This window comes from Protopterus annectens, chromosome 12.part0 (genome assembly GCF_019279795.1).
Source record: "Protopterus annectens isolate FY-2018-M chromosome 12.part0, PAN1.0, whole genome shotgun sequence".
Lineage (NCBI taxonomy): Eukaryota > Metazoa > Chordata > Ceratodontiformes > Protopteridae > Protopterus > Protopterus annectens.
In genome coordinates this window covers 399,340,018-399,354,455 of record NC_056746.1, presented here as the reverse complement: position 1 = coordinate 399,354,455, position 14,438 = coordinate 399,340,018, and the positions used below count along the sequence as shown (strand labels likewise).

General features: G+C 40.9%; 1 protein-coding gene across 1 annotated transcript in view; it reads right to left on the bottom strand.

The window, feature by feature from the left end:
* REXO5 (RNA exonuclease 5) overlaps positions 1-14,438 on the bottom strand; it is a 1,525,618-nt gene that overhangs the window by 186,758 nt on the left and 1,324,422 nt on the right. Inside the window, exon 17 of the mRNA XM_044089498.1 lies at positions 5,165-5,384. Within this exon, the coding sequence (XP_043945433.1) occupies positions 5,165-5,384 (220 nt within the window). The remainder of the gene's footprint in view (positions 1-5,164; positions 5,385-14,438) is intronic.

The following is a 14,438-nucleotide window of genomic DNA, read 5'->3' as shown; positions in this document are numbered from 1 at the left end:
AATGCAAGAAGAACCGCCCACATCTCCAGGATGTTGATATGCAAATTGGTCTCGGATTGGGACCACGTGCCTTGGACTATCCTTCCTGAGCGATGCCCCCCCCCCCCCAGCTGGGAGGCATCTGTGGTCACTGTGGCTTTGGAAAAGGCCAGAAGAAAAGGACGTCCCTTCAGCAGGTCCAGGGACTGAATCCACCACCGAAGAGAGTCCTTGCATACTCGGGAAATTCAAATGGGATGAGACAAAGGTAGAGCTAACAGGAACCACTGAACCCCGAGGGTCCACTGGAGAATTCGCATATGAAGATGTGATAAAGGTAACAGGTTGATCTTGGCCGCCATAGACCCAATGCTCTTAGAACTGCTTCTGCCATCGTAACTTGGACCTCACAGGATGTGCATCTTCAAACTGCGTATCCTGTCCGGGGTGAGGAAAACTTTCATTTGAATGGTGAAATATCCTCTGGATATAATTCGCAACATCCAGCAATCTCCTGTAATGGACTCTCATGCAATTGGGTGTAATTACAGGTGACCCCCGTCTACCTCCAGAGACTAGCAGTCGGGCAGCCCTTCAGGGCTGCTGTCCAGGTTTCTCCGAGAAGGGTCCTCAGGACCTGAAATTTCTAGGACCCCCTCTGCCGCTAGGGCAGCATCTGTCATAACCCCCTCTGCCTCTGGGGGAAGGTGAGCCCTGAGTGTCCCAGGAAAGTGCCTGAGACTTCTGGAACTGCATCTTCTTTGTCCCTCTCTGACTCCTGGAAAAGGATCGGTGAGGGAAGGAGAAGCGGATTCCGATGGCAGACAGCGTCTTCCCATCCTTTTCACTCTGGACCAGAATCTCTTTAACAGATTTCCCAAAAAAAGACGAACCATCATAAGGGGCATTTGTAAATGACGCCTTAAGGGTTCTGAGAGTTGATAAAGCCAGAGTCAGGCATGGCGCCTGATGGCAACGCCTGTCCCGGCAGCCCTTGGAATTCCCTTCAATAGCGTGGGAGAGCAGGCGCATGGACATATTCGAAATTGCTTTAAGAGTGGCCAATCGTGCAGAGAACTTCTTTTTATCCACCGCCGACATGGACTCTGGGGTCGACTCAGCGACTTCCTTGACCAAGTCTTGCTGTAATCAAATAACATATGCCATGTAGTTCAGCTCCCTTACCGAGAAGGTCACTGAAGCATACACCTGCTTCCCAAAATGGTCCATCACCCTTGATTCCTGATCAGGAGGGTGAACCGTGGAGCTCCCCTGTGCGAGCTCCTTCCTGGTGGCGGCTACCACAACCATAGTATCCAATGGGGACCCCTTATTCCAGCACGTCTTGTCCAATGGGGGACTCAAGACCTTGTCCGGGCACTTAGGGATAGGCTCCACTGTGTCCGGTCCCTTCCATGTCCTAGATGTTATAAGATCCCCTAAAGGATCTGCAGGAGGGGACACCCAAGAGATAGATGGGCCCATGCCGAACGCCTCCAAGAACACTGACTCATCCACGGTCGATTATGGGGCAGACCCCCCCCCTCTGGTGGAGGAGTTCCATGATGTCTCCAAAGGAGCCATCCTTGAGGGTGACCTCGGGGAACCTTCCCCCTCTTCCAAGTCAGTGTCTTCAGTGAGGGACTCTGGTGGAGAGTCCAAGTACGTCCTCTTACACATCCGTTTGTGAGGGACCTCCCTCAGTGGGACTCTCTGGAGAGGACTAGCAAACGTCCTGTCATTCCTGTGGGGGAGCCTCCTAAGGCAGCACGGTCATGGGCTGTCCCTGAGACAGCAAGATAGTTGGGACCACATCCAAAGCCAAGGGGGTCTGGATGGAGTCTGAGGATGAAATAGTCAAGGGTCTCGAAACCAAGAGAACCCTCTTCACCACGTCAAAGGCTGAAGGGGAATGAACTTCCTGGGAAATACCGGTGGGGGCCGTCCCCCTCTGACCTGACAGGGGAGTCAGAGCAGAGGCTCTAGGAGCTGAGATGCCAAGAGGGATACTGTGCTCCAAAAAGCTTGGAGCTGACAGCACCCCCTCAGATCCAACCTCGAGACTACGGCACAGAGAGCTCAGATCCGACCCCATTGGATCAGACATGCGCAAGACAATGGCCGGATTCGAGATACATGGAACTGTCAGCGCCACCCACTCGACCCCAAAGGTCCTCGGATCCAAGGACTCTGAAACCGATGGTCGGATCACAGAAGGAGTTATGTGTGTAAAAAAAGGCTGCGAGCTCCCACCTCCAGAGGGAGAGGGTGCAGGCAAGAACCCCATCTGGATTTAAGTGTGGATAAATTTCTGCATCATCTTGTCCATCTCCGCTTCACTCAAGCTTTGAGTGGAGCAGGAAGAAGATGCCACCAAAATAGGTCTGAAATGCTGGTGGGGAGAGGACCTAACTGGGGACTGGATAGGAGTTTCCTCCTGCTCTGGGGAAAATCTGGGAGACCCTAGCCAAGGAGACCCAGGCCTGGTTGGAGGCTTCGCTTTCAGTGGAGGAGCTGCTTGAACAGAGTGGTCGGGAGACTGCTTTCAGGGGAGTTTGAGTCCCAGAGGCTGGGGAGGAGGAAGAAGATGCAGTTGCTGCTGTTCCCCCAGAGGGGGATGAAATTACTACTGTCCCTGAGGCGGGAAGTAGGCCTTTTAATAGTAGTTTGTCCCCCCTTTCCTTCAGTGCTCTGGGGTTGAACCCAGCACAGATAGGACAGGAGGTCTGGAGATGCGCTGCTCCCAAACACACCACACACAGAGTGTGGCTATCTGCTGGGGAAAGATTATGGCCACGCTCTGTGCATTTTCTGAACCCTACTTTAGGGGCTTCTGACATCCCTAAAAAAAAGGCCCCCACATGTGATAGAAAAGATGGAAGAAGTGGAAAGAAAAACTTTTTTTTTTTTTTTTTGACAGTCAATTGTCACTGGGAGATAAAGAAAAGGTAAAAAAGAAAAAGAGAAAGAGATTATAGCAAAAAATTCACAAAATTTTACTCACAAAAACCCAACTACTGCTAAGAGCTCGGACCACGCTTGTTGCTTCACTAGCAGCAAATGAGATCTGAAGGGAGGAAGGAGACAAGGGGCATTATGGGTAAGGGGTGGAGCTGGCAGCTCGGATCAGAAGCTGGAAAATGGGACTGTGCCAGATCAGATTCGGATTAGAGACCCACAGGCTGAAGATCAAATTAAGTCAAATACTTCAGATCTAGTCTTTTCCTTATTTCTAGACTTGTCTAAAGTCTTTGACACAGTTTGTCACAGCAAACTTCTACTTCAAATGTCCTCTCTAGGTTTCTCTCAGCACACACTTTTGTGGTTCAAAAGCTACCTGCAACAATAGGTATCAGTCAGTAAAATGGCATTCCATGCTCTCTCCTTACCTCCCAATCACCACCAGTGTACCACAAGGCTCTATCCATGGTCCTCTCCTCTGTAACTTTTTCACCAACATCCTCCATACATCCACAAAACTGTCCACCCAAATACAATACGCAGATAATTCCACTCTCATTTACACATCTGACAAGATGGTACACATCCAAAAAATTACTCAGGAAGCTTTAACAACCAACGAACAATGGCTTCATTACTCACAACTCATGTTCAACCCCCAAAAAAAACAAACTACTACTTTTTTCCCCCTAACTCCCTCTCTCATGAAAAAACAAAATTTAAAGTTCTCTCTTGATAATACAACTGGAGTCATTTCTCATTGCAAATTATTAGCGGTGATAGTGGATGACAATCTTACATTCGACCTGCATATACAAAATTCTACAAGAAAAACTCATCAAAAACTAGGGATGCTTTACAGAGCCAAAAACTTTCTCACTGACACAACTAAAACTACACATCACTACCTATCTCCATCAAACACTTCTTTATGGTGTTTTTATCCTCACTAACCACCAAGCTTCACAAAAATTAAAACTTGAATGATGCTATAACTAAGTTGCTAAATTTGCAGCAAATACTCCTTTCAGAAACCCACCACTAAAAAGCTTAAATTGGTTAGAAATGCCTCATCAACTAAGATATACATAGCTTCTTATTACCACCTATAAAATTATCCAGCCTCCATCTGCCTGTCCAGCACTAAGAACCATTTTACACAAATATGTTCCTAGTTGGTCATTGCAATCTACTGACCAAAAACTTCTGCCTGTCTACAAATCTATCAAATCTGCTGGGCATTGTCTGCACTCGTACAAGGTTGCTAAGGCCTGGAACTCCTTACCTGTATTCATCAGGTCAATACCCTCCCTTCCATCTTCCAAAACCACTCTGAAAGATTTCCTATGTAAAATCTGTCTCTGTTCTTACTCAAAACTGGGAAAACTATACAATTAAATGTGAACAAGTACATTTCCATTCCTTATAACTCCTTACTATCCCTTCTTCACTTCTATCAAATTCTCTTCCCTGAATTTCTCTCTAAATATACCATAAGCCTGTTTCCCTCATTTCATATTGAAATTCCTGTTTGTACTAGACTTACATTTAATTTCTCTACAAACTGTCTAAATTTTCTCTAAATATTAAATGATTTTCATATAACTTGCAGCAATTCTTAACCAATGCTTTTATATTATGTCTGATTTGTTATAATTATTTAAAAAACAGATTTTTTTTGTTTTACTTTTGAAGATTGTAAAATTATAGTTCTTAAAATGTTTTATAATAATTTGGACCTTTTCTCCCTGGGCCTCTGCTGAAAATGGGCTTATACCCAGTCGGACTTTCCTGGTAATCAAATGTCAATCAATCTTCTTCATTCTGTGTATCCCGGTATGTTTACTTCCTAGTCACCATTCCCTGTATACCGTTTCTGTCACTGGCAGAATATCAAAAATACATCTCTTTCAGAAACACCACAACATCAGGTTGTGATTTTTGCCTAATGTCTTGACATTGTCCCATACATCTAATTGCTTGTCATGCAAACATGCAGGACAATACACCACACATGGACTCGCACCTTGGACCATCATGCACTGCCTAATCGATACACAAATGTTTTAAAAGTCTAAAGCACGACACTTCCCTAGTAAGAACATTTGGGCCCACTAAACTTAAAAAAACGAAACTGTTACACGTTACAACACAAAAGAAAATACCCAGAGTTTAAGCAAAATGAAAATATTTGAAATGTCTGTAGTCTACAATATAGCCTTACTTATAAAACAATATTTCTTGTATTTTCCAGTTTTTGCATCCTTAGGGTAAATGACTGCTTCAAGCTGCCCAAAATGACTGAAGTGCTTCACCACATCATTTTCTGTAGAATTCTTCTTTATTCCAGTGACATATATTGCATTTTTGTTTACCACATCTTTCTCTAGCTCCAGCAAGATATTTTCATTGTCTAATGTTGTTTCTTTAACTGGTCTTTGAACCTAAAACATACATAAAATTATAAAATTTCTAATAAAAAAACTATACAATATAATACACTACTAAAAGTAAACAGTGTTGCATTTATTTTCTAACTCTATAGAGTCTTACATTACTCTTTATAAGTAAAGAAAATAGAGATGAATGCCATTTAAAGAATGGCATCCCATACAGGCAAAAAAATTAATCTTTCTTAATGCACTTTACAGAAAATTAAAATACACCACAGAACTAATGAGCTTTAATACTACCTAGAACTTATGCTGTACACGAAGATCCAGCTTATTTCAACAATGTCCAACACTGCAACAACCCCCATATAGGTTCATAGGTTGGTACTAAGCTATCTGCCCAAAGGCATATATTAGCCCAGCCACATTGTGCGGTATTCACCGCCCCTTTAGTAGTTCCCTAGACCCTTGTACTAGCAGCTAGTACCCTTGGCCCCTACCTAGCAGTGCTGTTGGTGTGATCCCCGGTGTGAACTTTCTGTTACCCATCCACTCATCAAGGTTCCTCTTGAAGAGTGACAGTGAGGGGCTCTGTCTTATGTAGATCGGGACCCTGTTCCATAGTAAGGGAAGTCTCTGCGAAGGGAATCTATCCCTCCAGCATGTTCCATTCAATGTTGTGTTGAGGTTTATATCCCTAGAGCGTGTAGCTCGAGTAGATTTGGTTTTGCTCAACAATTCTGGGTTGGAAATGGCTCTGTACGTTAGACAGAGATCGCCTCTGAGAAAGCGATATGCAACAGAGAACAGTCTTAGCTTTTTCAATCTGATGAGTCTGCAGTAAAGTTGTAAAATATATACATATACGTATATATTTCTATACATATATATATATATATAAAATAAAATAAAAGCTTCCTTATCCCCCACCCAAAAAACAGAGGTTATTCACTACCTGTTAAGACCATGTTCAATCAATTCAAGCATTCCTGAAGCATCAAACTAACTCAACAGTCTAAATATGAGGACTGTTCTTACACTCTGACTTTCAATTAGGTCCGCCTCAACACAGTTCTTTTAAAAATGTCATGCCATTGAGTTCCAGTATCAGTACACAGATGATGAGTGAACGATGCTCATTTGTGTCTTTCGGCTTTTCCCGGTTAGGGGTCGCCACAGCGGAAACTCTGGTCCGCTAATGATTGGTAGTTGATTTTTACGTGCCGAGTTACCAGCCCTGATGCACAACCTTCAACGAAGGTACGCCCATTCACGCATGTCTCCACGCTCTAGCTGAGAATCGAACCGGACAGCGTCTTATTGTGAGGTGACAACGCTACCGCAGCACAATGCTCATACTATTAAGCAAAATGATTGTGACATTCTGACACTGTTTCCTAGAAAACTGTCATCTGAGAAACATTATTTTAAGAACTTTGAGCACACTAATACACCAGATCAAAAGGTCACAAAATGCAGCACAGTTATTAGCATAGCTTTCAATTTCTTTGCTCAAGAATCATGGACAAAGCTTTTCATTAACAGAAAAGGTATTGCAAAATGTGACAAAGGTTCAAATGGAGAAAACAAGAAACAACTATATAAAAGATCAACTTGCAAAACATTAGTGGGTGCATGTATCACAAAAGCTGGAAACAGACATCTGAAAAAGCTGTCATATATAACGGGTGGGAATAACAGCTTACCACAATGGTGATACTTTCCATATTATCTTGGAATTTGAATGGTCCACAGGTATAGACAAAAAGGAAAGCATACTCTATATTAGGAAATGAAGACTGCAATTGCAATGGTACAGAAGACAGATCTGCATTTGATAAAGAAATATATCAGGATGGATATTCAGCAGGGAATCAGGGAAAAAGGAAACAAACTGTAGTTATACTAACTGCTAGAGGATAGAAGAGGGAAAAATAGTGGTAGATTTGTGGTAGGAAGGGGCAACTGGCAAGGGAGGAGAAGGATTACACTGGCATGTATTTTTTATTCCACCTACAACTGCTATCTTGCAGCTTAAAAAAAGTTGAGAGAAATAATCAGCTTCCAGGACGGAATATTACTTACAGGTGGAAATCGAATCTGATTTGAAACAGTGCGGATGTATCTGGAGGGCCTAGAAGGGAAAATATAACTAAAGAGGTGAGACTTCTGAAGAAATTTCTGAAAATATTTGATATGGAAGACGTGAATTTAGTAGTAGGAACTTGGAGAGAATTTATATATTATAACTGGGTGAGACTAGATATAAATTATATTTCTTAGGAATATGTGCATTTAACTGAAAGCTTTGACATGTATCAAATAACGATTTCAAATCATGGGCCAATAATAACGAAGATAAAAATGAAGGATAATGAAGTAAAAGTGAGACACTAGTGCTCCCCACCTATCTGTTAAGAGTGGAATTTAAGGAATAGGTATTGGAAATTATTCGGGGGTTATAGGGAAGACAAAAGTTTTTTAGAAGTAATAGCTAATGAGTGGGATAAAATGAAAGTGGAGTTTAAAAATATGGTAAAAATAAAAGAAAGATATGGTTAAGATGTAACAAGAATTATTTAGAGGTGCTGACAAAGGTTCAACTATTGCAGAATAAGGGGAATCTTACAGAGCAAGAAGAGGTGCAACTACAGAGTGCTAAAGAGAAAATGAGACAGTACCTGTATAATACGCATGAGTTTAGAAAAATTGCTTTTACGCAACTGTTTTCTGATATTACCTCCAGAGCACAAAAACTTTTAGCACAACAATTTGTGCAACAGAAAGTATAAATGGTTGTTGCCAAACATAGGGAGCCCATAACAAGAAAAATAACCAGAGATCCTGCAGAGGTATTCAGACATTTCAGAAATGTTATGAAATTTTGTATAAAGCAGAGAAATGAAGTAATCAGGAAAAAGGATAAATGAAAACACTTACGGAAGACTTAAATATGCTATGGTTAAAAGTAGATGAGGCTCAGCAATTAACAGTTAACAAAGGGGAAGATGAGATAAAAACAGTGATGTATAACCAATATGCAGGAAACTCTCCAGGAATGAATAGTATTCTGGTGGAAGTTTGCTAGCTAGGAAGGAAGAAAGATTAAAGATCTGGAAGGTTTTGCTTAACAGTGTTTTAAAAGGAGGGGAGGCACCAAAATCCTGGAAAAAATCTGCGGTGGCAATAATATCTAAAGATGGAAGACCCACCAGATCCTGCTTCATAAAGGCCTATTTCAATTTTAAACTATGATTATAAAGTGTTTATGTCTATAATGGCTAAAAGAATGGCAAAGGTGTTGCCAAAATTGATAGACATGGATCAGTGTGGTTTTGTGGAGGGGAGGCAAACATTTGACAACATTAACAGAACAATGATGATCCAAAGGGAACCAGAATGTAAGAAAATACTGCTGTTGTTAGTAAGTCTTGAGGAAGATAAAGCAATCAACAGAGTAAGCTGGGATTTGTGAGTAGGCCAATGGAAGCATGTGGATTCCCTGATAAAATAAGGTTAATTAAGAGGATATATGAGGGATCGGAGGCAAAAATCAAACTGAGAAAAACTCCTATCTGATAAGATGTGTCTGAACAGAGGAACCAGGCAGGGGCATTTTTCCCCTTTGTTATTTGCATTACATTTAAAACCACTGGCAAAGAAAATAAGGTACTCAGAAATTCAAGGATGTAATTGGTATGGTAATCAAGAAAAGTTGGCTTTATTTGTAGATGATATCATTTTGTACCTGATAAAACCAGAAAAGGACAGCCCAGTGTTGTGTAACATTCTGAGAGTTTCAAGTTTTTTCAGGAAATAAAATGAATGATACGTTCCTCCTTCCAACAGAACACATTGGTTTAGGGTTGCTCGATTTGAGGGGATATTTCAGAGCTACACAGTTAAGGCTCTTGTATATAACACATGCAGAAAATTACAATTCAAAGTAGAAAGGGATGATGATAAAAGCAGGGGGCAAATAGAATAAATATGGAGAGAATGGGATTTTGGATGCAGATCTTTAAGGAGGAAGGTTGTGCATCAGGGCTGCCAATAATAAGAAAATTTAAAGAGGTTACTTTGCACAAAGGATGGGTTTAGCAAACATAAAATCGTTGGACATAAAGGCACGTTCAAGTGTGGCCACTGCACAGCATGCCCACTGATTGACTGTAATAACAAATTTGAACATCCAAGGACAAAGAAGAAATACACCTTTAATGTCAAAGCCACTTGTATAAATCCCAATGTGGTGTACATGGCTACCTGTAAACTATGCCCTGCATTCTATGTAAGAAAAACTAATCAGATGTTTAAAAATCGCATTTTGAGACATCAAAGAGACATTACCAATAAAGATCCACATAATGCTTTAGCAACACATGCTGAAAGAAATGTCGGTCATTCTTTCACTTATAAGGTGATAGAGAATGTATATAGTGGAATAAGGAAAGGCAACATTGAAAATATTACTGAATGCAGGGAGAGTAAGTGGATTGTGAACCTCCGTGCTGATACTGAGCCAGGCTTGAATAACATCATTCCACTGAAACCTATACTAAAAGCTAGAAGACCAACTATCAGCTAACATGGAGGTCTGTCTGGCTTAATAATTCATGACTGATCACACCCCTCAAAAGCAAAAGGTATAGGAAATGGAACACCCTCAGCTGAGAGGAAAGAGGATTGGTGCGTTTAAACAGCTGATTGACAGTGTGATGACTGAATGATTGTCTCAACAGTAAAGGAAGCAAGCACTATAAAAAGGAACTTCCAGTCCCAGTCTCTATGATCTGAAGAAGATACCGAAAGCGCTTATCATTTGGAATACATAGGGACTGTTTTATTCTACATCAAGATTTTAACTTGACATGAAGATTTTAACTTTTCCTACAATAAAAGGATTTTAACTGCCATTAAAGCTAGAAGCTTTTATTTGATCTGTTAGACTGGTTAAGCTGTTATCACAGTTCATCACAGTCACATAGCAGCTACTACATCTTCAGTGTGGATATTTTGTATATCAAACCAAAAAGATTGGATACTTTGAAGCCATCATAAGACTGGATACTTTGGAGCCATCATTTCGCTATGGTATAACTGCATTCACAGCGTGAATATCTTGTAAGTGCATTTAATTTAAGTACTGGAAATGTATGCAAGTTTTTTGCTATATATGTTGCACTTTTAAGTTTTATATCATTTAACCACACTACCTATTCTCCAAGAGAACTTTACTTCATTGGCCATTGTTGTACAGCGTTTCATTTTGAATACTCTTTCTTAAAACAATGGACACATATTGGTCAAAACTTAGGTCACTGTCTTAATTGCCAAATCCTGAAATGTGTCAGCTCTTTGTGGCAGTTGCCTAGGGTAGATGACTTCCTAAAGGATACAATAATGCATTTTTTGGCATTTAGTTTCAATCCATGCTTTTGGCAAGACTTGTTTATTTGGGGCAAACCTTCCTGCAAGACCGTCAAGTCATTTGGTGAATCAATGACTACTCCTAGCTTGCAGTAATCTGCAAACTTAGTCAGCCAGAACCCTTCTAGAGTGTCTTTTAGCTCAAAAAAGTAGATGCCAAACAAGACCCCGGGGGGCACCATTGGTGACTGGTCTCTTTGTGGAGGTAACTTCCACTATTTTGATTTCCTGCATATTATCTGCAAACTGGCTGGCAACTCAACAGGTGAGACAGGGGCTTATTCCTAGTTTATGTAGCTTTTCTACAATGCTTGAGCAGGGAGATGCGTCAAAAGCTTTGAGCAGGTCAAGGTATGCGGTATGTACCATTTTGCCTTCATCCATTGCTTTGGTGACCTTTTCAAAAAAATCCACCAGGTTAATGTTGTTATACTATGTTCAAACAGTAGCAGCAATAATACAAAGCATGTATCAGCTTTTAATTTTACTACATTTGATTGTATAAAACTACCATGCAGTGTGGTTTACAGGTTGTGTAAAATTACAGCAATGTGACTTCTAAGATATATTTTGATAACATAAGAATTCTACACAGTTTGATGTGTTCTGTACTACATTTATTTAAGAATTTGTTTTGATATTATAAAGGATGGCTGAAAATCGAGATTCCTTATCCACCAGGATAAATTTTAAAGTCATTATGAACAGGGAAAAGACAATACCTAAGTTCACTTTACAAACTGAACAATTATCTGGACTTATTCTCTTGGTTAGAACTCTTCGAAATGGATGTTACTTTGTTAACCTAAACATGTATAAAAAGTGGGATTTTCTGTAGCTTAATTGTCAGTCAATTTCAGTCAATCAAGTGAATCACTTGACCCTCACTTGTTTTATATTCATGCTAAATTAAGGTCTTAGCTCTTTTCTAGAGTTTCCTTTAACAGAAATGTTTTGGGTCAAGTTGACAGAAATAGGAAGACTGATATAATGGGAAAAAGTAAAGGAGGAATGTCAGTTACAGGATAATTTACAGTGGGAATATCAGTGCATCAAAAGTAGATTGAGAAAGATCGAAGATGACAGACACAGGTACCAAAAATAGTGAGAGACCAGAAGAGCTAAAGGGAGGTTGATGAGAGGGCTTCTAAAACTGGAAAAAGATGGATGAGTAAAAAAGATAAGAAAATGAGAAAGGAATTGAAAAAATGGCAAAAAGGATTTGGGAATACAAATACAGGAGGAGTGGGAAAACATGATAAATCTTCCTAGACTTAAACAAACTTCCCAGACCATCTATATAAATTCCAGAATTTCTGAATTTCATTTTACAGTCTGGAAAAACTAGTGAGGATGTTTACAGGAGTAGAAGATTTTTGCTGGAACTGCAGACAGGAGGAAGGGACATGGCCCTATATTTTCTGGAAATGTAAGGCACTAGAGAGATACAAGGAGGAGGAGGAATGGCTGCCAGAAACGGAAACATTAAATGGCAAACTACTGCTATTAGGATACAAAAGCAATATCCCAGAGGAGGTAAACGAACAGGGCTAATAATGACTATAGGCAAAAAGGTGATTACAAAAATGGAAGAAACAGGAAGCACTAACAGGAAAGTAAGGCAAATGATAAAGCAAATAGAGGAGGAACAGAAAAGAGAGGGAGGCAGTAAGGAAGCAGCATACCTGCAAAGGAAATGGTAAACCCCAGATAAAGATCATGGAAGTAGGCAGGGATAGAAGTAGTGGAGGCCCAGATCTGAAAAAGTAGACTGCAACAAATAGGATTAATGAACAGAAAAGACCTCTCACAAGTACAGGGGTGTTTGATAAAAATAAAATGGAAAATAAGGAGAACAACAGAAGTCATAAATATACGTGAAGAGAGAACTACAAAACAGGGGAGCGGGAGGGACAGGGAGCTGTGTGTATTATGTATATATACAGCTAACTAGCAACTGCCTCATGTACACTGACAACCATCTACTACTACCACCTAGGAACAAAACTTGTGAGAGATGGAATTACATTAAGAACCTAGAGTCTATGCTCTCTCCCTCACAAGCCAGTATATCTGGCACTGAGGATGTCAACACAATCACTACACCTCAAACACCATCCACATTTACGCAACACCCACCCACATATGCGGATGTTCTCAACAAAAACATAACCAAACAAAGGAGACCTCCGAGGCAAAAACACATGCAAACTCCACAACCCTCCACATCACATACCACGTATAGTCCACACATCTGTCTCTCACAGCCACTGGGGCATTTTAACTATTAACCCAACATACTAGTCATAGGAGACTCCATTGTGAGACAGAGATGTGCCTCTCACCAGGCTGGATAAGGAGAATGTCATGGTTAGCTGTTTATCTGGTGCCAGAATCCACCATATCACACACGCAGTCAAGTCTCTCAACAACAGGTACTGCTATGGCTCTGACATAGTCCATGTTGGCATGAATGACTTGAGACGTACCTACATGAAGAGAGACATGATTGAGCTTGCTGAATATGTGTCCCAGGCAAGTATGTCCCTTGCTTTAAGCAGCATTCTACCGTCACCCAGAATTATGCCTCAATACAAACAGGAAATGATTGACTTTAACAATTGGCTTAGTTTCTGGTGTCATTCCAAGGGGATCCAGTACCAGACAGTCTGGGAAGATATGACTGACAGACCACAATGCTTTGTCAGAGATGGCCTGCATCTGTCTCCCTTGGGCTTCAGGCTTCTGACAAAGGCTCTTGCCTCCCCATAGTGCCTTTTTTAGGAAATGTGATGAGGTCAAAACTACCAACATAAAAATGAAAAAAAAATGCAAATTAAAGGTCATTCTTCTAAATGCTAGGAGTCTAAACATGAACTGCACTCATTGCAAGCATTCTTAACCCTGGAAGAAGCTGACATTTGTGAAGTCATAGAAACCTGAATCAAAGCTGCGGACAGCACCCCAGCATTACCTGGTTAGTCACTCTATCATACATTCAGACCCCAGACTGTGGGTAGCAAAACCAAAGGAGGTGGAGTTTCAATATATATTAAAGACATATACACCTCCAGGCTGGTCAGTCAGTATTATGCACATGAGACACTCCAGGTGGAGTTAACCATTGACAAGTCCCCTATTCAAATCACAGCTAGCTATAGGCCCCCAAATTTGACTCAAGATGCCCACCTCTGCCTATTGGACCTCTTTGAATCTATCAAGATTCAAACCTTTACCCTGATCCTGGGCGACTTTAACTACCCAAACAGAGATTGGAAGATCTACTCATGCCAGAAACAAATGTCCAGAGATTTCTCGATTTTGTCAATGCAAACACCTTGGAACAACTAGTCAATATCCTCACCATTGGTAATAATGTCTTGGACTTGGTATTAACCAACATGAGTAACCACTGCAGCATTGCTACAGTATCATCCTCCCTGGTAAGATCTGACCATAAAGCAGTCACCTTCAAAGTTACCATCGCCCCGACCCCCCTCTTGCTAGGGTTAAACAAAAAAGCTTCTCCAAAGATGATTACAAACTCCTGAGTGATGGTATAAACAGCTTCACAGCCCCCTTCACTCTGTAGGAACTGGCACCAATGTCCAAATCTACACCAAAGTATTATACCAAAGTATTATACTAGCATTTATATAGATGCAGGGAATCAGG